At 36.7% G+C, this 23,775-nt stretch overlaps 1 protein-coding gene across 2 annotated transcripts; it reads left to right on the forward strand.

Moving 5' to 3' along the window:
• The first annotated feature begins 1,776 nt into the window (after positions 1-1,776).
• On the forward strand, positions 1,777-23,576 carry LOC119983892 (transcription initiation factor TFIID subunit 1-like). Of its 2 annotated transcripts, none has more exons than XM_038827630.1 (22): positions 1,777-2,058; positions 2,539-2,603; positions 2,985-3,091; positions 3,711-3,773; positions 3,899-3,944; positions 6,631-6,888; positions 9,105-9,232; positions 9,760-9,928; positions 10,069-11,179; positions 12,176-12,378; positions 12,518-12,755; positions 13,716-14,052; positions 14,620-14,829; positions 15,011-15,103; positions 16,142-16,348; positions 16,610-16,816; positions 17,300-17,786; positions 18,288-18,490; positions 20,024-20,143; positions 20,850-20,906; positions 20,994-22,127; positions 22,675-23,576. In XM_038827630.1, the coding sequence occupies exons 2-22, from the start codon at positions 2,558-2,560 to the stop codon at positions 23,029-23,031; spliced, it is 5,781 nt and encodes a 1,926-aa protein (XP_038683558.1). In that variant the 5' UTR covers positions 1,777-2,058; positions 2,539-2,557; the 3' UTR covers positions 23,032-23,576. The 2 variants fall into 2 exon arrangements, with proteins under 2 accessions (XP_038683558.1, XP_038683559.1); XM_038827631.1 differs by having other exon boundaries at positions 2,544-2,603.
• Positions 23,577-23,775: the final 199 nt, after the last annotated feature.

Below are 23,775 nucleotides of genomic sequence, written 5' to 3' on the forward strand. Positions count from 1 at the left end.
TCATAGTTCTCTCATGACAGTAAAGAAGGAAAGGAAGGAACAAAAAAGAATTTTTTTTTTCTCACCGACCCCACTAATTTTTTTTTTCATATATAAATATATATATAATTTTAATTTTAATTTTGACCGCACAAAATTTTCATTTTGACCTCACTTATCTTTTACGTTTATTAATGTTCACATTAATTGGAACATATGAAATCTAAAACTAAAAGTTATGATCCAAATAAAATGGGGTTTACCTAGTTATCCACACCCACTCACCTTTTCTTATCTTATTTATTCACCTTAGGCCTTATCTCATCGTTACCCCGCTTAGTGATAGGTGAGTTAGCCTTAGAAATTGAGGAGTACATGGTATGTGTGGAACAAGATTCTGGTCCCTTATGTAATTTGGTGGCTCTGAGCTTCAATTCTTCAATCCAAAATAGAAGTTTCTCTCTAAATCTTGATCACCTACAACAAGAAGGTTAGGAGGTATGACAACTATGGTGGTGACTAAGGACGTTCTGACGCTCAAGTTGGAATATCGTAACAAGTGAGAATATTTTTATAAAATGGAAAAGAGTCCCATACCTGGAATTTCCATCTACTATTTATAGCATGTCATTTCTCCTTAAATCAAGAGATTTATTATTCCTTTAATAATTAATAGCGAGATTTTCTCCATGATCTCAGGATTTGGACTAGTCCGTCTAAGCCCTTATTTCGGTCGACCTCCTACCTTGGTCGTGTGGTCCAGGCCGACCCCTAGTTTGGACGTGGGATCATGCAATTGATCCCATGTTCTACTCATTATTTGCACGACACATGACTTTCCCCATTGGCTCTTAGAAATTATTTTACTCCACTATAATTGTCCCCAAGCTTGGTTTAGACTTGTCCAGGCCGGGCCTTGCTTTGTGTGCTTGGCCGATTTGCTAGCCTTGTGGCATGACCTCTAAATATTTTTGAATATTTTTCTATTATATAAATTTTTCTAAATCCGACCCCATATACTCGGGAGGTTGGTTCATCTCTCGTCTCCTCAGTATAACCAAATTGCCATAAGTAAAGTTCTAAATTGGTAAAAGATGTTAGTAATCAATTTCTTTTGATATTTAAAACAGTACATCAAGACAAATACAAAATTTTTAAAAAATTTAATGAAACAAAATTCAGGTTTATTAAAATTTGAAAATTTAGATGGATTCAAGTATATAAGTTTGACGATAAGATTTAATTAATTAATATGGCACCAAATAAAAAGACGTGAAATATTTTAATGGAAAGACTACAAAAACATGTTTTCAGGAAAAAAAAAGGTTAAAATTATGGTGATCTGATCACAAATTTTCTTAGAGAAATAAACAAAATTTTAAGAAAAATAAAAACGAACAAAAGCCCATTAATATTACAGTAGTGTTAGATAATCCATATAGTGGTAGCGACGAAATTTAAAATGTTTCGACTTATGTTAGATTTTTAAAAAAATTACATATTCGGAATCATCGTATAAAACTCTTTATAACAAAATTTATTGTCGATGAGTTTTATCGGGTGATCTCAATTCCATTGTTTTTTTCAATGTAATTTCAAAAGAATAGATTGAGAATTAAAACAATGAATTTTATACTGTGTTTTAAAAAAAATAGAATATATATTAAAAAAATAAATTAGGGATAAACTCATAAAAGAGAGGAATAAAATTATTGGTCATTTTCGTTAATATTATTCGCGACTTTGTGATTGGTAGGTGATCCCCCTCTTGGTTTGCAATTGCAATAGCCGGTCTATATAAACTGGAGTCGTGTGTTGCCACATTGGTCGGTTGATTCCTTCTACTATAAATAAGAACCAGACGAGTCTGAAACTCCACAGTTTGATTGATCAGAGGAGCAGATCATCCTCTCGCGCCAATCTAATTCAAGCAATAACCTTCTCTTTCTTTCTTTCTTTTTTCTTCCTTCCTATCTCTATTTCTGTTTCGCCTCTGCCAACCAGCCCACACACAAAGCAGCTCGATTTCAGCAATTCGTAATTCGAATGAAGAAACCCAGAATCGTTTGAACAATCCAGGTTCGTACTCTTCAATCTTGAGCAATTGGGTTTTCAAAATTTTAAAAATTTTAGAATTACCCATGTGGGAAAAAAACATCTGAGGACCAGTTTCTTGGGAGATTTTTCTTTGGTTTGTCGTTCTAGGGTGAAATTTGTATTTTTTTTTTCTAATTTAGTCTGGTTTTCGAATTTTATGGTATTGGAACGATTCGGTACAGATGTTGGGGGTGTACGGTTTCTACTTAAGTGAAAATTTAAAAATATTTCGAACGCTTCAGTTCTTTGTTGGGGGTGGGTGTGGGAATCACTGCAGTTATCTGGAGAAAAAAAATGTAGATTGGTGGTTTAGGGTGGCTTCTTTGCTTAGTCTTGATTTGTGTTTTTTTAAAAAACAAAATGATATTTCTGTTTTACTTAGCAGTATTATTTTCTTTGCTTCTTATTAGTTTTTCTATTGATTGGCTATTTTGTGGGGTTTAATATTCGTTTTAATTGCAGTGCAGAGCTGCTAGTCAACATGGGCTATGAATTTGGTAGCAGTTCCCAGGATGGCCGTGATGAAGGTAAGTTGGCTATTTAACATTGGAATACATGTTTTGTGCTATTCTGGTGGTTTAGTTAAGAAATTCTTACATTTATTTTTCTTGCTGTTGTCCAATGCCCATATGGGAATATGACTAGGAGGGGAGAAGATATTATTTGCTGGTGTTATACATGTGGAGTAAAGTTGGCTACCTTCTTTTGTATTTTCTGGTTGTCATAGAGATTTGAGCTTGTTCTTTTCACTATTATTCAATTGGTGCCACTGCATTTATTATTATTATTATTTTTTTTTTCCTTTTGGAGTTGTGAGGATTCTAAGGGGTATAACTAGCTATTAATAGTTCTGATTACAGTGATCTGCTTTTGGTGCTGAGGCGTTGGTGTTTTGTTTGATATTTCAGATGATGAAGAGGAATATGAAGAGGCTGGTGGTGGTAACAAATTCCTGGGATTTATGTTTGGAAATGTGGATAACTCTGGCGATCTTGATGCTGACTATCTTGATGAGGTGATTTTGCTTCTTATAATTGTTCGTTGTTTGAAAGATCAATAGTGACATACACAGGTTGAATACGTATAGGCTCTTTTTTTGTTCGCACTCTCTTATGTACTTATCTCTGAGTGATAAATTCATGGCAAATCTTGTATGTGTTACTTTCGTACAGTTTGGATATGGCTAAATTTGTTTGGTAAGCGTACTTATCTCTGTGATAATAAATTCTTGGCAAATCTTGTATTTGTGTTGCTTTCGCACAGTTTGGATATGGTTAAATTTGTTTTGTAAGCTACTTTCTGATTTTTTTTTCATGAAGGCTTAGTAGGACCCTGAGCATTCCCTGCTTGGGGGTATCAAGAAAGCTGAAGTTAATGTTTAGGTTCATGCGCTATAGAATGAATTGGTTGTTCTTCTGCGCTATAGAATGAATTGGTTGGTTCTTCGCACTGATTTTTTCAGTTACCTTCATTTTTTTTAATGTCTCTTGGGTTGTGAAATGTGCACTTTCTTGGCAAACTTGATGTTCTTGACTTTTTAGTCAATGGTTTTTTGATATATATTTTTTGTTTGTATGCTGTCAACTCGATTCAAAAATTTGCCTTGGTCAATCCTATTTTTGTTGTTGTTTCAGGATGCAAAGGAGCATCTTGCTGCACTGGCCGATAAGTTGGGTCATTCTCTGACAGAAATAGACGTACGATAACATGTGTTTCATTTCTAGTTTTCATTGATACTACTTTCTTATGGTCTTTGTATTTGAGGGGATTACTGATATTTTCTTTTACTTTTAATCTAATGGATTTTGTTTCCAACTTTCAGATGTCTGTGAAATCACCACAAACATCAGTGGATGCTGCTGAACAAGGTGATGTTGTCTACTAGGGAAAACTATGCCATGTTGTTTTTGATGTTTCTGTCAGTACTTTTGTTTCTTTCAACTGATCAATATTTTTTTTTTTTGCATTTCATCTTTTGTAAATCCATTTTTTGTGTGGTATGTGGTAGTTTTACTTTAGCTGTTCGTTTTCAATGTTCTCAAGACGTATCTTTGTTTCTTCGAATTTTTATTCTCAATGTAGCTGATGTCGTGGAATGTAAGGGGTTTTAATGACCCTGATGAAAGGGAAATAATTAAATATTGTTTGAGGAAGTGGAATCTTATCATTGTCTATTTTCAAGAGACTAAGATGGTAGCTTTGAAGGAGAAAGTGGTTGTGAGTTTATGGGGTAACTGATTTTGTAATTGGGTTGCTGTGGATGTTACAAGGCACTTCTGGAGGCGTACTCGTTTAGATAGGACAGCATAGTGTTAGACAATTTTTATTGCAATTGAAGTTTTTGGAAGACAGCTTTGTTGGGGTCTCTCAGGTGTTTATGGACCAGTGGTTCGAGTTTCATAGCTGAAGCAGGGTATAAAAGTACAGATTTCTTCTACAAGATGGCAAAAGCACCCCGGATAATAACTCACACAGGGTGCATCACCATTGATGGCGACACTCCTTATTAAGATGGGGATATCAAAGAAGGAATTCAGCAATTTTATAAAAAACTTTATGCCAGAAGTGAGAAGTCACATTGGAGGGGGATAGGAGCAGTTGATACTGACATGCTTGAAACGCACTTTAAGAAGAGGTGCTCAAAGCCTTAAGAGGTTGTGATGGGGACACAACCCCAGCTCCAGATCGTTTCACTGTGGTTTCGTCTAAATATTGCTGGGAAGTAGTAAAAAGGGATGTGAGCATCATTGAAGAACTTTGTGAACATGGGAAGTTTAAGAAAAGCCTTAATGTAGGCTTTTGTCGAGGGTAGGAAAATCATCGATGCAGCGTCATGGCAAATGAGTTTCTTGAAGGTTGCTAGTGTGACAACACTCCTTGCCTTCTAAGAGAGCTAGATGATTGGAAAAGCTTTCCAGCATGTGACTGGGAAGTGGGAACTAGGGAGGAACTGGCAAAGTTGCCACTCATCTTTTATTTGTGCTTCGAAAACATCAAATTCTTTGGGAGGAACTTCCACTGTCTCATTTAAGATGCACCCTCTTCATTTTTGAATTCAAGGATAAAAGTTAATCTCTTGATCTGGTTGCTGTTCTGGGGTGAAAATCTGGGGCTGAGTACAAGAACATTTTATTTGGGACAAGAGATTGAAAGGTTTGATAAGATGGGTTAGTTGGGTGGAGAGAGAAGCTATCTAAGTGTGGGAACCTCACTCTCATGAAGCACACTCTCAGTTCCATACCTTGTATTTATTCAAAATGCGGTGCTTAGCAGTTTAGAGCTTAGATAGACATATGAGGCAGTTATAATGGCACAATGGAGAGGACAAAAATGACTGTTTTGTAACCTTGTCCAAAAAATATGCTGGAAACAGATAAGTGATGACCAAGTGACTGGTAATTTTCTACCTGAAATAATGATGTTAAAGAAGGTGATTGTGACTACATATAGATATTGCTCCAGTACTTGGCAGTTGGATGATGTTAATGTTCCCCGTGGATAGGTGTTTGGGAGGAAATTCTTAAAGGCTTAGATGTATTCTCCAAGTACATAAAATGCAAAGTAGGTGATGAGAGTAGGATAAAACTTCGAACGGTATTGGAGTAGAGATAAAAACTTTAATGGAAAGATGTACAAGTCTAGATGCTATTGCTGTTGTTAAAGAAGCATCAGCGGAGCAGTGCATGATAAAAGTGACAATTTGGTAATGCGGTACCTTAAGTTTGGACTCCTCTTTGGTCTACATACTTTAAAAAAAAAAAAAAAGGCGATCTGTTCATATTAAAGACATTTATTCAGCTCTCGCCAATGTAGAAGAAGTGGATTTTCCTTTGGAGGTTGTTTGGGAGGCTAGTATCCCTGTTAGAGTGGCTTATTTTTTCTTTCCCAAGCTGGTTATGACAGGGGAAGCTATTCTTGAGGCGATATTGATAATAAAAAGAGGTCTGATTCATATGAGTGGTGAATTATGTGTAAGAATGAGGGAGAGGATGTCCACCATCTCTTAATCAATCGCTCTTTGGCAACAGCTCTATTGCAGACTGATCTCTTCTTCCAAGGGTCTGTCAGGTGATGCCACAGAATGTGAGAAACTTGCTTCTATGTTGGTAAGCTGGTTTCCCGGCAAACATAGAAGGAAAACTTGGATGGCTGCAATACACTGTCTTCTGGATCATTTAGAAGGAAAGGCATAGAACATTTTTGGAAATACAGAATCAAATATGACTAGGCATACAAGTCATGATACTGGTAACTTTAACTTTCTGGCAAAACTATTTGTCTTGCAAGAATCTCACTGATACTTTTGAATTTTGAATCTTTGAAGGCTTTTTTGACATGTAATATATGTGATGCTTCCATATCCCTCTTTCCTGGTCTTTGTTGCTTGTATACTTTTTGTGTACCAGAGCTCCTATTTTTCTTTTACAAAATTTTCTTCATTGCTGTAGTAGTCTGTCATATTGGTTCTAGGACTTCAGTTACATTGGATGCCAACAGGATTTCCTTATTTTTTGGTAAAATATTCTGATTTTTTTTAATGCTATCTTCTTCTAGATTATGACGAGAAAGCTGAGAATGCGGTTGATTATGAAGATATTGAGGAGGAATACGATGGGCCAGAGATTCAGGCTGCAAGTGAGGAAGACTTTTTGTTGCCGAAAAAGGAGTATTTTGGTTCTGTAGTTTCTCAAGCTACTTTGAAGCCTACAATTTCTGTATTTGATGATGAAAATTATGACGACGATGAGGAATTTGAAAAGGATGCTGAAGTTATGGATGAAAAGGTTCAAGTCCAAACAACCTCTTCATCAGGTTTGCTATTTGAATTCGGATTCTTGATTTTATGTTTTCATTTGTTGCTGAAATTTCCATTCTGATATATTCATCATCCCTGCCCTTCTCTCTCTGTTTCTCTCTCAAATTCTAATTATGTACTCTTCATAACTCCATTCTATTTGTTGCCAAAATGATATGGTTTTGTTGTATCCAAAACCCTCTCAACATTCTTTCATATAAATTAGATTTGAATTTTTCTGCCTTAATTGGTCGTTCCACATGGGGTCTAATAATTGTAGTTTAAAGATCATTAATTGTTGCCATTGATCCCACGTTTATACCAATGAAATATAATTTTGATATATTTCTTTGTTGGCTTTAAGTATCATAAATTTTGAGAATTTTCTGTACCTGCTTACTTGCTGAATCACAACTCACATAATGCGTTCTTCCTACCTCCCACCCTCTAGTCCTCCAATGGGAAAAGGGAAAAATAAAAAGTAAAGAATAGAGGAAGAAAGGATATGAAGCTTATGCATTATGTGTTTTTTCGGTAATTTGTTACTTGCATAGTTGCATGCACTATGGGAAGAGAATTGAATTACTCTTTCAATGAATCTTTGCCCATATTTAGCCAATTGTTATATTTAAATACCATATGGACTTTGAATTTGCTTATTTAGGATTCGATGGAAGCAAAAGGGAATCAATCTGCTTCACATTTGCTTTCTTGAAATTACAATGGCAAAAGGAACAAGTTGATTTAGGGTTTAGGGAAAAAGTTGATTTGTTTCAATTTATATTTAGGCATTTAACCTCTAGAAATGTATGTTTTTGTGGAGGTTCTATGTGAGTAGTAAAATATATTTTGAAACAATTGCCATTTTTTGAAATGAAAGAGATTACACCCCAACATGTTTTTTTCTTGTGTGTGTGTGTGTTTTTTTTTCCGTGAGAAAAAAATAACTGCAAAGCTGCAATGGTTTAGACAGGCCCTTTGTTTCCCTCTTTTTATTGCAAACTTTACCATACCCCTCTAAACTTTAACATCTTGCATGCTGGTTTTTTTTTCCCAAAGAATTTATCTAAAAGCACCCTGGAAACATATAATTTTCCTGCCAGAGGAAATTCCTGTAAGTTGCCGACTGTCCACATTTTTTTTCCTGTTGTTCTACGACCATAAACCACCTTTTTAAATCTAATTTACTGCTGACATTAAAAATCCTTTCCGTATAACATTTGGAAAATGTAAAATCTCCATTTCAAAGACCAAGATATACTTGTAGCAAGATTGCTTGAAATTTGCCCTAGACTTCATTAATCTATGCTGAAGGAAAGGCGAATGTGATGGGAGCTGTCAATTGGATTAGAAGTGATGGTTAAAGATATCATAAAATTCTATTATCAGAGTCTCAAAGTCTAATGCAATACGGGGAAAATTGATTTGATGAGAATTATGATTATGATGAAATGTGGAACAAAGAATTGATTGCATGGACTTTCTGAGCAATAAGAATCGAATGAAGGGTACAAATCAAGGCTTCCAGTAATCCATTGACTTATAAGGAGATCCATGACCTATTTAACATAAAATACTTAAATAAAGCTAAAATTGCAGCATGTTAATGACATGAATGATTATTCTAGAATCTTAATGGATTAGAATGTCATTTTGAAGTTTGATTTAACATTTTGAGAGTGTTAGAATATGTATAAGTGATGTGAAACGTCCCAACCCAACAAATTAACTTATAATCTTAACAGAGGAATATATAGGTGATGTGAAATGCCCCAACCCAACAAGTTAACTTATTGGATTGAATGACAAAGTAACTAATCTTAAGAGAGAGGAATATTGCATAGACATAAGCTGGTTGACTGCCTTCTCTCTTGATTGCCCGACTCCATCACCCCTCGTTAGCCCACAGGGAAAAGGAGAAAATATTTTAGAAAAAAATTGTGAGATCATATTTGATTGTGTATTGGCTGAGTGCGGGTACGCCCTCTGGGCTGTTATCGAGTATCCTTTCTGTTTCAAGTCTCTTTCTTACTTTCTAAGACAAGTCAAACTCGTATAAGATATGTCTGTATACAAACCATAGTCTTGAGGCACATAAACAAAGTAATTTTGATAATTTGATTAGGAAAAGGTCTCCTTGAAGATGGTGCTTGAAAGCTGAGTAATCAGACTATCATGGTATTTTATCTAGCTTTCCTGTATTTGTCTGATTCAATTTGGCAATGCCTATCAGATGAGCAGGGTGAGCATCTTGAAGTACTTTCAAAAGGAGAAGTCTTTCCCAATAATGATGTAAATCTTGGCTTGCTTGATAATGAGGTTATGGCAGTCGTTTTGGAAGATTTTGAAGATGTTCATAAGGTCCTTCTGAATCCTTCTTCATGGTTCTAGTTCTATGTTTCTTTCTTTTGCTTAAGCTGTCACATTTTTATTTCCTTTTTATTTTTTTTTATAAAAACTTCTAAGTGGCGTATTCAATGATTTAAAAATGCTAGTATTCATATTGGTGGATAATAAAGGGAGTTTTCTGATTCTGGTTTTGATAGAAGACATTACATATTTAAGTAGTTACTCTGTTTGTGTAACAACAGTTTCTGCCAAGAAAATGACATGATGAATTACAGTCACTTGTGTGACATCTTGGAAACTCACAAATTAATAATGTGATGTTTGGGTGAAAAAGTTATGTTTACTTTCTGTTTGAGCAAACAAATTAAATTTAGGCATTTAGTGTGTCCTTGGGTTGCATCTTTGAAATCGTGATTTTAATATGATTTACCTTTGGATTTAATTTGGCTTAAACTTGGCTGCTAGCTTTAAACTTCATTGTGCTTAAAGCTGTTTTCTGTTTGGATCATTATTGATGTATTGTTATGTAAAATAAGCAGGAAGTAGATGATGCTTCAGAAGGACCATTAGATGGAAAATGTTCTACGCCATTGCCTATTTTGTGTGTAGAAGATGGGATGGTGATTTTACGATTCTCTGAAATATTTGGTATTCATCAGCCTTTGAAGAAAGGGGAGAAAAGTGACCATAAGCATTTCTTCTATAGAGGTATGTGGGTAGGAGTTCGATGGTACCTTCTTTGCCCCTGCCTTGGCTCCTTCTTTTTGTGTTGTCCAATTGGTTTAAATAATCCTCATTTATGTGGATCATGTGTCAACTTTTTACTTTTCTCATCCTTGCTTGCCCAGAGAAGTATCAGTCTATGGATATCTCGGACATTGCTGAAGAGGATGAAGAGGCATGTCTGAAGGCCTTTGGTCAAGGAATTTCCTTGATAAAACAGGCGCATCTAATTCAACACTATACAACAGAAAATGATGATGGCTCAGAAGAAGCTAAATTTGGTGCTCTACGAGGAGCGGCCCCAAAGTCTGTACAAGGTGATGAGCGACGAAAGAACTCTTATATCTGTGCGGAGCCAATGAAAGAGGATTTAACATTTACATTTTATGGCGGATGGCAGTCACCGTCATGCCCTAGATTCTATCCTCTTGATCAGGAGGATTGGGAAGATAGGATTGTGTGGGATGATTCCTCTTCGTCAACTGAAAATTGTGTAAGCAGTTGTGATATCCCTGGAGCAGAATCAGAAGGTTATTTTTCTAGAGGAACTGAACGAAGTACTGGGGCAGAAAATTTTCTTGCTAAGCTCTCTATGGATGCTGATCAGGAAGATCGTAGCCTTTGTCTGCATACTACTCCTCTGTTACTGGAGTCCTTTGGCTCCAACAATTCTTCTGTAGTAACAAACCTTCCACTCTCTGAAAGAGGATGCCATCCGCAGCTTTTGAGATTAGAATCTCGGTTGGATTCAAGTAATTTTGATGATGTCAATGACCAAAGGGCTGCTGCTGCTGAAGAGCTTCACAATGATGCTTTAAGATTTTCTAGAAAACTTACATTGCAAAACACGGATATGATGGATGGATCTTGGGTGAATGATATAATATGGGAGCCGCATGAAGTTAAAGTCAAGCCTAAATTAATTCTTGATCTTCAGGATGAGCAGATGCTTTTTGAAATTTTGGATAACAACGATAGTAAACATCTTCAGCTCCATGCAGGCGCAATGATCCTAGCTCAATCCATGAGACCCAGCCGTTCGAAATCTCCTGGGCTACAGGGTCTTGGATACTCATCTGGCTGGCAGTTCAATATTGCTAATGACAGGTTTTATAAAAACAGGAAGATTCCACAGCAGCTACAGTCTAATGCCAACAAGCGGATTGTTCATGGTATCAAAGTCTATCATTCAGCACCGGCAATTAAGCTGCAGACAATGAAACTGAAGTTGAGCAAGTAAGGATGACATACTAGTAGAAGTACTAAATAGTGTTGTTGATCATTTTTATCAATGCTGGCTGTGGAATTAACTATGTTTGTGCTCGTCTTTTCTCCTCTAACATGCAGTTTCCTTTAGTTTTTAGCAGGCAAACTGATGCAAAATAATTTGGTTTAAGTTTCATTCATTAGTTTGAACTTTGGAGGATTTGGGTTTCTTTCATTCCGTTGAACATAGTTATGAATGAATGTCTAGGCTGCTCAGAAAAAGAAAACAAAAGAAAGCAGCAGAAGAAGAAGAACATACTAATGTTCATTACTTCATTGAAACTAGAAGTCCGAAGGAGGTTTTGGGACATGGGGAGTGTGACCAACATAAAAATGTTGTTGCAAATAAAACCTTTACAAATTGTTTCTTTAGCCTGAATTTCTCTCTCCCATTTAATTCCCTTCAATCTCGTGTCCGGAAAAAAATTGCTGTCTAATCCCTTCTCCTTTGATTTTGGGCTGAATAATTAGTGTTAAGAGTCTGTCTGAGGCATAGAATAGCTTGAGCACAGTATAAAATTGTGTATCCCTTTTCGATGTCAAGCGTTTCCTGGAAGTTGAGACCCTCCTTGTTCTGTACTCTCTTTTGAGATCTGGGTGGGCCCAGATTACTCATTTTAGTAGCTCAGTTGTTACTGTTGGCGAATTAAATCAATACCTTTTTTGGAGAAGGCTATTAGGTTGCATTAGTGATAATTTTTCTTTTGCTATGAACTATTTAATTGTAAAAACTGCTGTTCAGAGTCACCGCTGTGTACAGTGTATAAAGGCACTGGATTTTGCTTTCCAAAGAACAGAAGTGATAAAGTCTGCAAGTTTTTAGTTCTCACCTTCCCACATTTCAATAATCGAACATTTTTGTATTTGCATGTGATCCATTCTGGCTTTTGTTGCATCGATACTACTAGTTGAGTTTGTGTTCTACTCTTTTCAAACCATTTGATGAGTATGTCCTATATTTTACAGTAAAGATTTGGCATACTTTCACCGGCCAAAAGCCTTATGGTATCCTCATGACAAGGAGGTGGCTGTCAAAGAACAAGGCAAGTTGCCAACACAGGGACCTATGAAAATCATACTAAAGAGCTTAGGAGGCAAAGGAAGCAAACTTCATGTGGATGCTGAGGAAACAATGTCTTCTGTTAAAGCTAAGGCTTCAAAAAAGCTAGGTTTGTAATTTCCATTTTACTCAAATTTAACCCATATGCTTTATTTGATCTAGTATTGCTTTACAATCTGAAGTTCTGAACTTTTTGTGAAGACTAAAGAGCGATGACTTACTTTGAACTTCCTTTTTTTTTTTTTTAGATTTCAAGCCATCAGAATCAGTGAAAACATTTTATTTAGGAAAAGAGCTTGAGGACAATAAATCTCTTGTTGGTCAAAATGTTCAACCAAACTCTTTGCTTCATCTTGTGCGCACAAGAATACATTTGCTTCCAAGGGCACAGAAGACTCCAGCTTCAAATAAGTCTTTGCGTCCTCCGGGGGCATTTAAGAAGAAGTCTGACCTTTCTGTAAAAGATGGTCACGTCTTCCTGATGGAGTAAGTTATTTATTTTCCTCGTTTTTTGTGCTAATAGTTGTTATTTGTGTTTTTTCCCCTTTGGTTTGGACTTTTTTGTTTTCCCTTTTAAAGGGTTTCAACCATTATGTAATATTCTTCATTTATGACTTGATGTGTCATTGCTTGCTTTCGTTATATTTGTTTCATGATTTCTCCAATAAATGTTGGCTAATTTACATATTTCTTGGTCTATTAAGTGTTCCTCGTGCTTTTGGCTGAACCTTTTGCATTATTGCACAATTTTTCTAATCTAGTTCTGTGATCTTGCAGTTGCTTCTTCAATACATAATGATGTGAATTCTTGCCACATCCTTGCCTTTATCCAATCCAACAATTTAACATTTGCTTAAGAAAAGAATACATTTAAAAGTGGCCACACTACTAACCAAATAGATTTCATTCTTACACCAAGCATGGATTAAAATTTATTCAAGGAATGTAAAGCGATCCCAACTGAGAGTTTAACCACATAACACTAGTTGGTGTTTGTAGTTGTTACATTTAGAAATGGCATAATAGTAGAGTACCTGGGGGGAGCCTACTGTTAGGTGCCGAACTTGAAAGGAGAGAAATATTTAGCATTTAGAACAAATCATGAATTCACTGTTAAACATACTCAACTAAGCTGGAATTCTCAGAAATTGTTCCAATGATCTTGTTACTGTTCTCTAATTTTGCAGATTCGTAGTTCCACTGTATCTTGCAACCAATTTTTGATGCATAAGCTTTGATTATGCGTCATTCATTGCATCTAATTGTGTATATGCAAGGATTGTTTATGTTGGAACATACCCACACAAAAGTCCCGCATTGCAAAAAATTGAAGTGATTGAATGGTTTATAATACAAGTAATTGGGCCTAGACTCTGGAGCTTAAGCTTTTGTTATTCTTTTTGGTTTCTACGAAAACTGAATTTCTTCTGTTCTCTATTTTTGCAGGTATTGTGAGGAAAGACCTTTACTGTTGAGCAATGCTGGAATGGGTGCGAATTTGTGTACTTATTATCAAAAATCTGGTCCAAGTGATCAAAGTGGCACCTTCTTGCACAATGGAAATAGCAGCCTGGGAAATATTTTGTCATTAGAGCCTGCAGACAAGTCCCCATTTCTTGGAGATATAAAAGCTGGTTGCAGTCAATCATCTATTGAAACAAACATGTATAAAGCACCAATTTTCCCCCACAAGGTGCCTGCGACTGACTTTTTGTTGGTTCGATCGGCAAAGGGAAAGCTTTCAATAAGACGGATCGATAGGATTGCAGTAGTTGGACAACAGGTTTGTTATAATTGTAATCTTCTAGATGCCACTCTCCCGAAGGTTGCCCTTTTTTCCTTCAAGAGATGTCTTATTGATATATACTTGCTAGTTTATTCTTTTTCCTTGCGTTTATTGTATTGTCCCCTTCTGGTGCTTCTTTGTATGCTTCCTGTGTGCTTCAGTGTAACCATTTGACTTTCAATGGATACATACAGTATCAACAGCACCATAACAAAAATAATTATTTGACTTTTTAACGCAACCTCAGCAAGTTGACTGTTTGAATAATTGAGAACTCTAACCGAGTGACTAGACTGAAACGATTTAAAACATTGAGTGAGTTGATTGTAAAGTTTGATCTTTGGGTGATTGAGTGGAACTTTGTCAAATCTTTTAGTGGCAACAAGTTGCATCACCCCGTTTTATGCTATGCTATGTATTTATTTCACATCATAGTTTATCTATCACCTGTGTATTCCTGTCCAACTCCGTGAATTAATTTTTCTATGATCAACATATTCTCGACACTGGAAGTAGAACTTGGTTAGTTTCTAGTAATTTGATATAATTAATTGTTCTTCACAGGAGCCCCTCATGGAGGTTATGTCTCCCGGAACGAAGGGTGTTCAAACATACATGACAAACAGGTTGTTGGTTTATGTCTATCGTGAATTTCGTGCTGCTGAAAAGCGTGGCTTGCTTCCTTGCATTCGTACCGATGAGTTGTCTGTACAATTTCCTAATTTGTCCGATGCCATTTTGCGGAAGAAGCTGAAGGAATGTGCCATTTTGCGGGTATACTCTCACTTGGATTCACTTCAACGAGTAGCTATTGTAGTAATTATTAGGGAAACCTCAACTATTAGCATAGTGCTTTGAGAATGCACTTTGTGTTCTTCCTCTATCTTATGTATGAGCTGTACTGCTCAGTCTTTGTTAACCTGATCACGTTACTTGCTTGTGCAACATGTAAAAGAGGGATACAAATGGGAAGTTTTTTTGGTCGAAGAAGCGAGATTTCCACATCCCGTCAGAGGAGGAGCTGAAGAAGTTGGTGTCACCAGAAAATGTAAGTAATCAGAGATCACTTGAATTATCCTTCCTCCAGCACCAAATATATCTAATAATATCATCATTATTTCAAAAAAAAAAAAACTATTGACTAAATTATCTGAAAATGATATCTTCATCACAATCGTAGTAGTCTTAATCCATATATGAATCCATAACTTGGTGGGTTTCTCCTTCGATATTTGTAACTTGTATGTTCCAACCAAAGTTGCTTTCCCCACTTATCGTATAGCTATCCATGTCATTTATCAATTCCAGAAAATATTTGTTTCCATTGTCCAGAAGTAATTGAAAATAAAAATATATGAAAGACCAATATTTAATAAAAGTACAGATGGTTCGAGTTGTTTCTAAAAGCATTCAATCCTTCTGATTGTCTCTATTTCTTTCTTCAATGAGTTATTTAATATTTACTTCAAATGATTGGCGATACCTAAAATTTTCGCCAAGTTCATCTTTACATTATCAATGTTAAGTTTTGGAGTACTAATTAATTGCTGTCCCTGATTGCTCTATGGTGTTATAATATAATTTAAATGATGTGAAATGCCCCAAACCAACGAGTTAACTTATTAGATTGAATGACAAAGTAACTGATCTTAACATATGACTTTAGATATAAGTTCTGTTGTATATTGAGTCAAACCCATTAGAGTGGAAGACGAGGCAGGAGATAACTGACAATTCCTTTTGGCTACACAGCTTTACTATGCTTGGTTGACCATTTTAGAGAAAGATGTTTTGCAAGATTACTAAAAATCAAAGTTAGATTGATGTACTTTTTTCGTACTTCCCATAACTTGTATATCCTTTGTGTATTTATGTAAAAATACACCGATGTTGAAACAAAAGTTTCATGTTAAATTGCTAAGTTAAACCGGCTTCTTTAACCGGTTACAATTGCCAAGGAGGTCTTAATGTTATAATTTAGTGCAACTGCGTCGGATGGTGTAAATTTGAATGCATTTAATTTGACTTTACAGAATCTGTAAGTAATTTTCCTTTTTATCTACTTTTCTACCCTGTATGGGTTTAGGTGTGTGCCTACGAGAGTATGCAAGCCGGTTTGTATCGGCTAAAACATTTGGGAATTACCAGGCTAACAAATACTGCTGGTATTTCATCTGCAATGAGTCAACTTCCTGATGAAGCAATAGCTCTGGCTGCTGCATCACACATCGAGAGGGAACTACAGATTACTCCATGGAGTCTAAGCAGCAATTTCGTCGCCTGTACAAACCAGGTAACATTTTTTACTGATTTTTTAGTACATATTGTCTTTCTTTTGTGTTGGAATGGCCATTGTTTCTCAATTTTTTGATGTTTATGTATGTCAATGTTCTTGTAGCAGAAACTGCATTTTTTTGCTTTAGTAACTTATATGGTATTTTTGGACTTATCTGACTGGGAAATGAATGGAGCAATTTTGTAAATCCCCAAATTTTTTTTTGTGATCCCTATGTTGATTTTGCTCTTGCTGTATTTTTAATTTTTTTTTTTTCAGGACAGAGAAAATCTTGAGCGTCTTGAAATTAGTGGTGTTGGTGACCCCTCTGGCCGGGGCCTAGGATTCAGCTATGTTCGTACTGCTCCAAAGGCACCAATGTCAAATGCAATGACGAAAAAAAAGGCAGCTGCTGGACGAGGAGGTTCCACTGTTACCGGAACAGATGCTGATCTCCGTAGATTGAGCATGGAGGCTGCACGAGAGGTATGGTAGGTTTCATTTTCAATTAAATTACTATTTGTCTTCCCTGAGAGAACAAGATTTTGTATAGACGCTCGTTTGTGTTTAATTTCATGAAGCTTGATTGCAAAAAGTCATCTTATTGATTTACAAGTTACAACTTATATAACTACCTGGCACGTGTGTTATTTAGGGTAAACGTGCCTTGAGTGTCTTGCCTGTTACATTCAGTAAGAGGATGCTTTTTTCTAAGAAGATTATAATCCTTGCAGTATGTTATCAGGGATCTTTGGTGGGAAACTTCCGGGTCCTACTTTTTAGAAATTTTGAATTAAAGCCAAGCAGTATGGTATCAATCTTGACAGTTTTAAGTATTAGTCACTGATGGTGAGGTGAAATAAGACAAGATTCGCCAGCCCTTGTCCTGCTTGAACATTTGCCTTCCTTTAATTTGTTTGTTTAAATGAACAGTTTTCCTATATTTATACTATTTTGTGGCCTTTTCAGGTTCTTCTGAAATTCAACGTCCCTGATGAACATATCGAGAAACTGACTAGGTGGCATCGCATTGCTATGATACGCAGACTTTCAAGTGAACAAGCTGCGGCAGGGGTCAGGGTTGATCCAACAACTATTAGCAAGTACGCACGTGGGCAAAGGATGTCCTTTCTTCAGCTGCAGCAACAGACTCGAGAAAAGTGTCAAGAGGTTTGGGACCGACAAATTCAATCCCTTTCAGCCATCGATGGTGATGATAATGAAAGTGAATCTGAAGCCAATAGTGATCTAGATTCCTTTGCTGGGGACCTTGAAAACTTACTTGATGCAGAAGAATATGAAGAAGGGGAAGAGGGTAACAATGAATCCAAACATGAAAAATTAGATGGTGTTAAGGGACTGAAAATGAGAAGGCGTCCATTCCAAGCTCAGGTGGAAGAGGAAATTGAAGATGAAGCAGCTGAAGCAGCTGAGTTGTTTTGGTTGCTCATGGATGGTACCATTTTATATTTTAATTTTTTTACACTGTTAGTAAATGAAAAGCTGCTTGCTGCACATTGTAGTTGTTCCGAATTAGATTATCATTTCATTTTCTTAATTCATTTAACTTTGGAAATTCTAAGGAATAATCTGTCACTAAGACTGCTTTGCAATTAGTGGGTATCTTATGTGTTTAATAATAAATTCCTGGGAGTCTTCTTCTGAATGATTTTTAAGAATGAAGTATGTGAATTGGTGGGCCCGTGCTTGCATATCTTTTATCGTATCTTTGTTGGCTTGCTTCATTTCTTTTGTATTAGGCAAGATACACATTTAAGAGCTTCTGTGCATATCTGGTGACCACGGCGTTTAGTTGAAGCATTTTGTGATAGATATCTGACAATGACTATTTTGTGATAAATATTTAATGAGCTTCTGTTATTAACAGCATGTCTGGCCAGGCTGGTGTTGACTGACAGCATTTTGTGATAAATATTTGACCATGATTATCCTGCAGATGACGATGTTGATCAGAAGAAGAAGAAAAAAAAACGAGTTGTAGGAGACAAAGCAGGATCTGCACCTGGTAAAAAACCCAGTGGTGGTTTTGACATTGCACAGCGGAGCAAGAAAAACAATCCAATGGCGAAGCAAATCAGTAGTACTGCACATCCTAATGGATCCTTTGCGGGAGAACTGAACATCAATAGTGATTCAGAGGTAATTGTTATGAACTAAATAATACTCTCCAGATGTCCTACTGAGTTTTGGACTGACCATGATTACTACCGTATAGTATTGTAGAATCACTCATTGGCAGATCCAGGGAGCTGAGGGTGGCCATGATTTCTCATGTATTGTAGCATCACACATAACTTTGACCATGATTTCTCTTTGTTAACATTAGTTACTTTGTCATTCAACCCAATAAGCATTTCACATCATGTATACCATATTCTAAAACTCCCCCTCATGTGTGGGTTGGACAATCCGATGGTCCAACACATGCACAACATAATTTTATCCTCTCTTGGTACTCTACTTCTTCTAGGCCATTTCTTAAAGCATTTGTCCACCACTACCATTATATGTTGTGTGGTTATACACTTCCCAGAATCATGTTACAGTCCTTACAAAGTCTTTTATCTATCTTTCACATAATAATGAAATCTATCTTACCAGGATTATGTCCACTTCTAAAGATAATTAAATATGATTCTCTCTTCTTCAATCAGGTATTTACTAGACACAAGTCATATGATAGGACAAACTCTAAAATAGTTTCTCCAGTCTCTTTTCTATCCCCGAACTCGTATCCTCCATATATATTATCGTAGTTTTCACTATCTTTTCCTACTTGTCCATTTATGTCTCCTCCTTGAAATATTTTCTCCCTCCTTGGAATGTTCTGAATAATTTCATCTAGGTCCTCCCAAAATTATTTCTTGGTATTTTCATCTAATCCTATCTGCGGGGGTTAAGCACTTATGACATTAATTATCTCCTTCCCTAACACCAATTTAGCCATTAAGATCCTATCACCTTTTCTTTTATATCTTCAACATTTTCTTTTAGTTCATTATCTATTAGACTATTGCTCGACCTACACTATTTCTATTTCTATCTATTCAAGATTTTCAGTGTACCATACTTTATGATCTGTGTTTTCAATCTCTCTAGATTTTTACCCAGCCATTTAGTCTCCTATAGATACATTGTGTTAACCATATGTCTATCATGGTGTCAACTAGTTCAGCTAATCTGCCTGTAAGTGACCTTATGTTCCAAGTGTCTATCTTAATCCTATAATCATGGACTAGCTTCTTTTTACCCCCACCCGTCCATAGCGGGGAACCCTTGCCTATGTCTCACCACATCCGGGCACCTATACAGCGCATCTCTTGCGGGGGACGCCTTTGCATGCCGTTGCTCATCTATCACTACACCTTGGTTTCGATGCAACCAGTCGCGAGCAGGGAACGCTCCAACGAATTTCTCATTTTAACTTATGTTCATCGGTTTGACAATTTGACAAAGTTTCACACTAGCTGCCACATACCACACCTCTCCTCTTTTATCCTGGCTTGGGACCGGCTGCAAGCGCATGCAGAGTTATGTGATAACTTCATCATAACAAAAACTAAACTCGCACCTCCAAACTTGAAATTGGGCTGCCACTAGCATCACTGGAAATTGTTTACTGCTTGTAAAACTGAGTCTAGGTCATATTAATTGTGCTTAATTTTATTGCAGGCAGAAAATTTCTCTGTCAAAAGAAACATGTTTGAAAAGGTGAAAGCAATTAAGAAGAATGATGCTTCACTACCAGGCCAAATCAGAGCAAAAGTCAAAATTTTGGGGGATGGGAGTAAGGCAAGTGAGCTCTTTTATCGTTCATTCTTTGCTTCTATTATTTTCGTTAGTCTTCTTGTATTGGTTGTGGGATATTTGGAACTCCTAAATTTTCATAGACATAACATCCGATAGAAATATCACAAGTATTTTGTTTCTTTTCCCAATTTCATGCATCTGTTGGTATGCCCTAGTTAGGTGCCTTGGCATAAATCTTCTTGAAACTGCAGTGTCCATAGAAGTTCTCAGAATTATTGTATAAATCCTTTGGTCCTTCGCTAGGCATGCAGTAAAGTAGCTTATTTCAAGAATGATTATATATTTGAAAGAATTGGTCATGACGTGCAATAAAATTTTTTAAAAACATTGATGTAGTGGTACTTGGAACATTTTACATGCTTGTGCTCATTTTGTAGTTGCAGATAAAGTTGCATTTAAAAACATTGCATTTTGACAATGAAAAAGTTTTTGGCACATTGCTTATACGATGCATGGTCGGATTTTAAATTGAGTTCCATCCTCTTAACTATCAACCAAAAATAAATAGGAAATATTGAGTTCATTGGTGCAATTTACTTTATACTTGCCTTTAGTGTGTATATGCTTTGCATGCCTTATTGGACTGTATCTTTTATATTCTTCTTAAAGTTTGGAAGGTTGAAGCTTTTTCATTACTCTTTCCTTTCTCTAAACTCTTCCAGTTTGATTTATTGCCCTCACAAAATAGATGTTCAAGGAGAAGAAATCATCGAGGGAGAGTTTTTTTTGTGGAGCTTGTGGTCAGGTATGTAACTTGCAAGCTACTTTGTATTTTTGTGATCTTCCATTAACTTTTCTATTAGTTGTGATTGTTCAACTTTTGATGAACCAGCTTGGACATATGAAGACCAACAAAAACTGCCCCAGGTATGGAGAAGATCCTGAAACACAACTAGATGCTACAGACTTTGAAAAGAGTTCTGCAAAACCCAATTCTCTGGATCCCTCGAGTAAGTCCCAGCAGAAAGTTCCGAAGAAAAAGATCACACCGAAAAGTGTAACGAAAGTTGCTCTGCCCGAAGTTCCTGACGGTGAAAATAAAAGAGTGAAGACAAAAGTTGTCCCTTTGAAGTTCACATGTGGATCCATGGACAAGCTCTCTGATACGGTTGCCCCTGGAGGAGCAGAAGGTTACGATCGACCAGTCAGTTCGGATGTTGAAACAGGGAGCAAATCAGTTGCTAAGGTTAATAAATTAATCCTTTCCAACAAATTAAAACCTGAAGTGGACAAAGTTGAACAGCACAAGCCCTCTATTGTGATACGACCTCCAGTGGATACAGATAAAGGCCAAGTTGAATATCATAAGCCCTCAATTGTTATAAAGCCACCAATAAATACCGATAGAGATCAGGCTGAATTGCATAAGCGTACTATTGTAATTCGTCCACCTGCTGAAAAGGACCGAGAACAACCTCACAAGAAAATCATAATCAAACGCCCAAAAGAGATTATTGATCTGGACCAGGTTGGCCAGGATGGGAGCTCTGGTCTTGAGTACAGGAAAACTAAAAGAATAGTTGAACTGTCAAGTTTCGATAAGCGTGGAAAGCAGGAGAGCATCCATTTAACTGATGAGTTGGCAAAGAGAAAAGCTAGAGAGGAGAAAAGATTGTGGGAAGAGGAAGAAAAGAGGAGAAATGCAGAGATAATGAATGAAGAGAGAGCAAGGCGGCTCTATGAGAAAGAAATGAGGATGCTAAATGAACAAGAAGGGCTATTTGAATTGAAAAGATACGAAGAAGCCATCAGAAAAGAGAGAGAGGAGGAAGAACGTCAGAAAGCTAAGAAAAAGAAAAAGAGAAGGCCCGAAATTAGTGATGAGTATTTGGAGGACTATGGGGCAAGAAGAAATTATAGAAGGGTGTCAGAAAGAGACCGGAGCACAAAAAGGAGGCCTGTTGGTGCATCGGGAAGGTATGGCGTAGAATATGCCCCACCAACAAAGCGACATAGAGGGGGAGAGGTATGCACTCTGCTCATTTGTTCCGACCATTCTTTGATACTGGTTTAAATCATGCATATGACATGTTTCCTTTTAGCTGTGCAGCAGCTACATTTGAATGCCTGGTGGACAATCCCACTCAGGCATTGCATGGAATTTTGGTCATTTTTCATTTTTTATAGGATTGGAAAGCCAAGCTGGTTATAACTTGGGATTAGATTGGCCTGTGATGTAAATCTAATTTATGTTATGATACATAGAGGTCACAAGTTTAATTCCCAGAAACAGTCTCTCCACATATTATGTGGGGGTAGGGTTTGCGTGCGTCATGTTTGTCCTCAACCCTGCCCACTGCGGGAGCCTTGTGTACGGGAATTGTTTGCTCTTTTTTTACCATATATTGGGAAATTTATCTTGAATCTGGAAAGGCCATTGTATAGCGCCATATTTGGTGCGCATAAATTGATCTGATATGTCAGAATCTTAGAGGAAGATGACATACAGAAACTATGTATAAAAGCTACAGGGCTTTCAGCTATACTGAATGTGTGTGTTTGTTTTTCAATAGGTTGGTTTGGCAAACATCTTGGAGCTCATTGTAGAAGCTCTGAAGGGTAGGTTGGATGTATCGTATTTATTCTTAAAACCTGTATCGAAGAAGGAGGCTCCCGATTACCTGGACATTATAGATCGCCCCATGGATTTGGCAACGATAAAGGAAAAGGTCAGAAGAATGGAATACAAAAGCGTGGGGGATTTTAGACATGATGTGTCTCAAATAACATACAATGCCCATAAATACAATGATGGGCGGAACCCTGGTATTCCTCCCCTTGCAGATCAGCTTTTGGAACTCTGTGACGGCTTGTTGGAAGAGCATCATGAGGGCTTGCTTGAAGCCGAAGCCAGTATTAGGGATCGATAAGGAGGGATTACCACGGGAATAATCATAAGCCCAAATTTGCTGGAGCAAATTCTTCATTTCCTTGCTTCAAGGTTGTAACAATGTATTGATGGCTTTATTTAGCTATGCTCTTAGCAAATTGATTTGAAAAGGGAAAAAAAAATTGATTTGCATTCCACTCTAGCCCTCACCTCTCTGTGTGCGTCTCTGTGCGCACTTTTTTCATAAAAAATTGAAGCTCTGTGCATGGGAGATTTCGTTTAATGGACATCCGACGTAATTTATCCGGTTTGAAAATTGGAGATGGGTGGAGGATTGGTTTTTTTTACTGTAAATTAAGTAGCAGAAATTTTGATTTGCAACTTGAGAATGACTCATGTTTTCGACTCAAAACACACAGGATGTGATGGAAATATTTTCCTAGAAGCGTTCTGCATTGATTTTCTTGAAGCTTTGTCTGTTTCAGTTGTAAATTAATAGTGGGAGTATTCTCAGGATATTTGTGACCCGAACTTCCCAATTTGTGAAGCATTCTTAATACATCCTGTAGCTCTTTCTTTTGTTAACGTTTGAAAGGTGTTCTTGAGCAGGAAAGTTGAAAGGTGCACCGTCTGCTGTCGGCATATGTTCATATATATGTATTATATACATATATATATATATGTATATTTATAATATATGTAGATATATTATACATATATACATATATATATATATATAATGTTTGGTGCTTAGTCGTGTTTGGGTCGGGCTTCGGACAGAGCC

This window comes from Tripterygium wilfordii, chromosome 18 (assembly GCF_013401445.1).
Source record: "Tripterygium wilfordii isolate XIE 37 chromosome 18, ASM1340144v1, whole genome shotgun sequence".
Lineage (NCBI taxonomy): Eukaryota > Viridiplantae > Streptophyta > Magnoliopsida > Celastrales > Celastraceae > Tripterygium > Tripterygium wilfordii.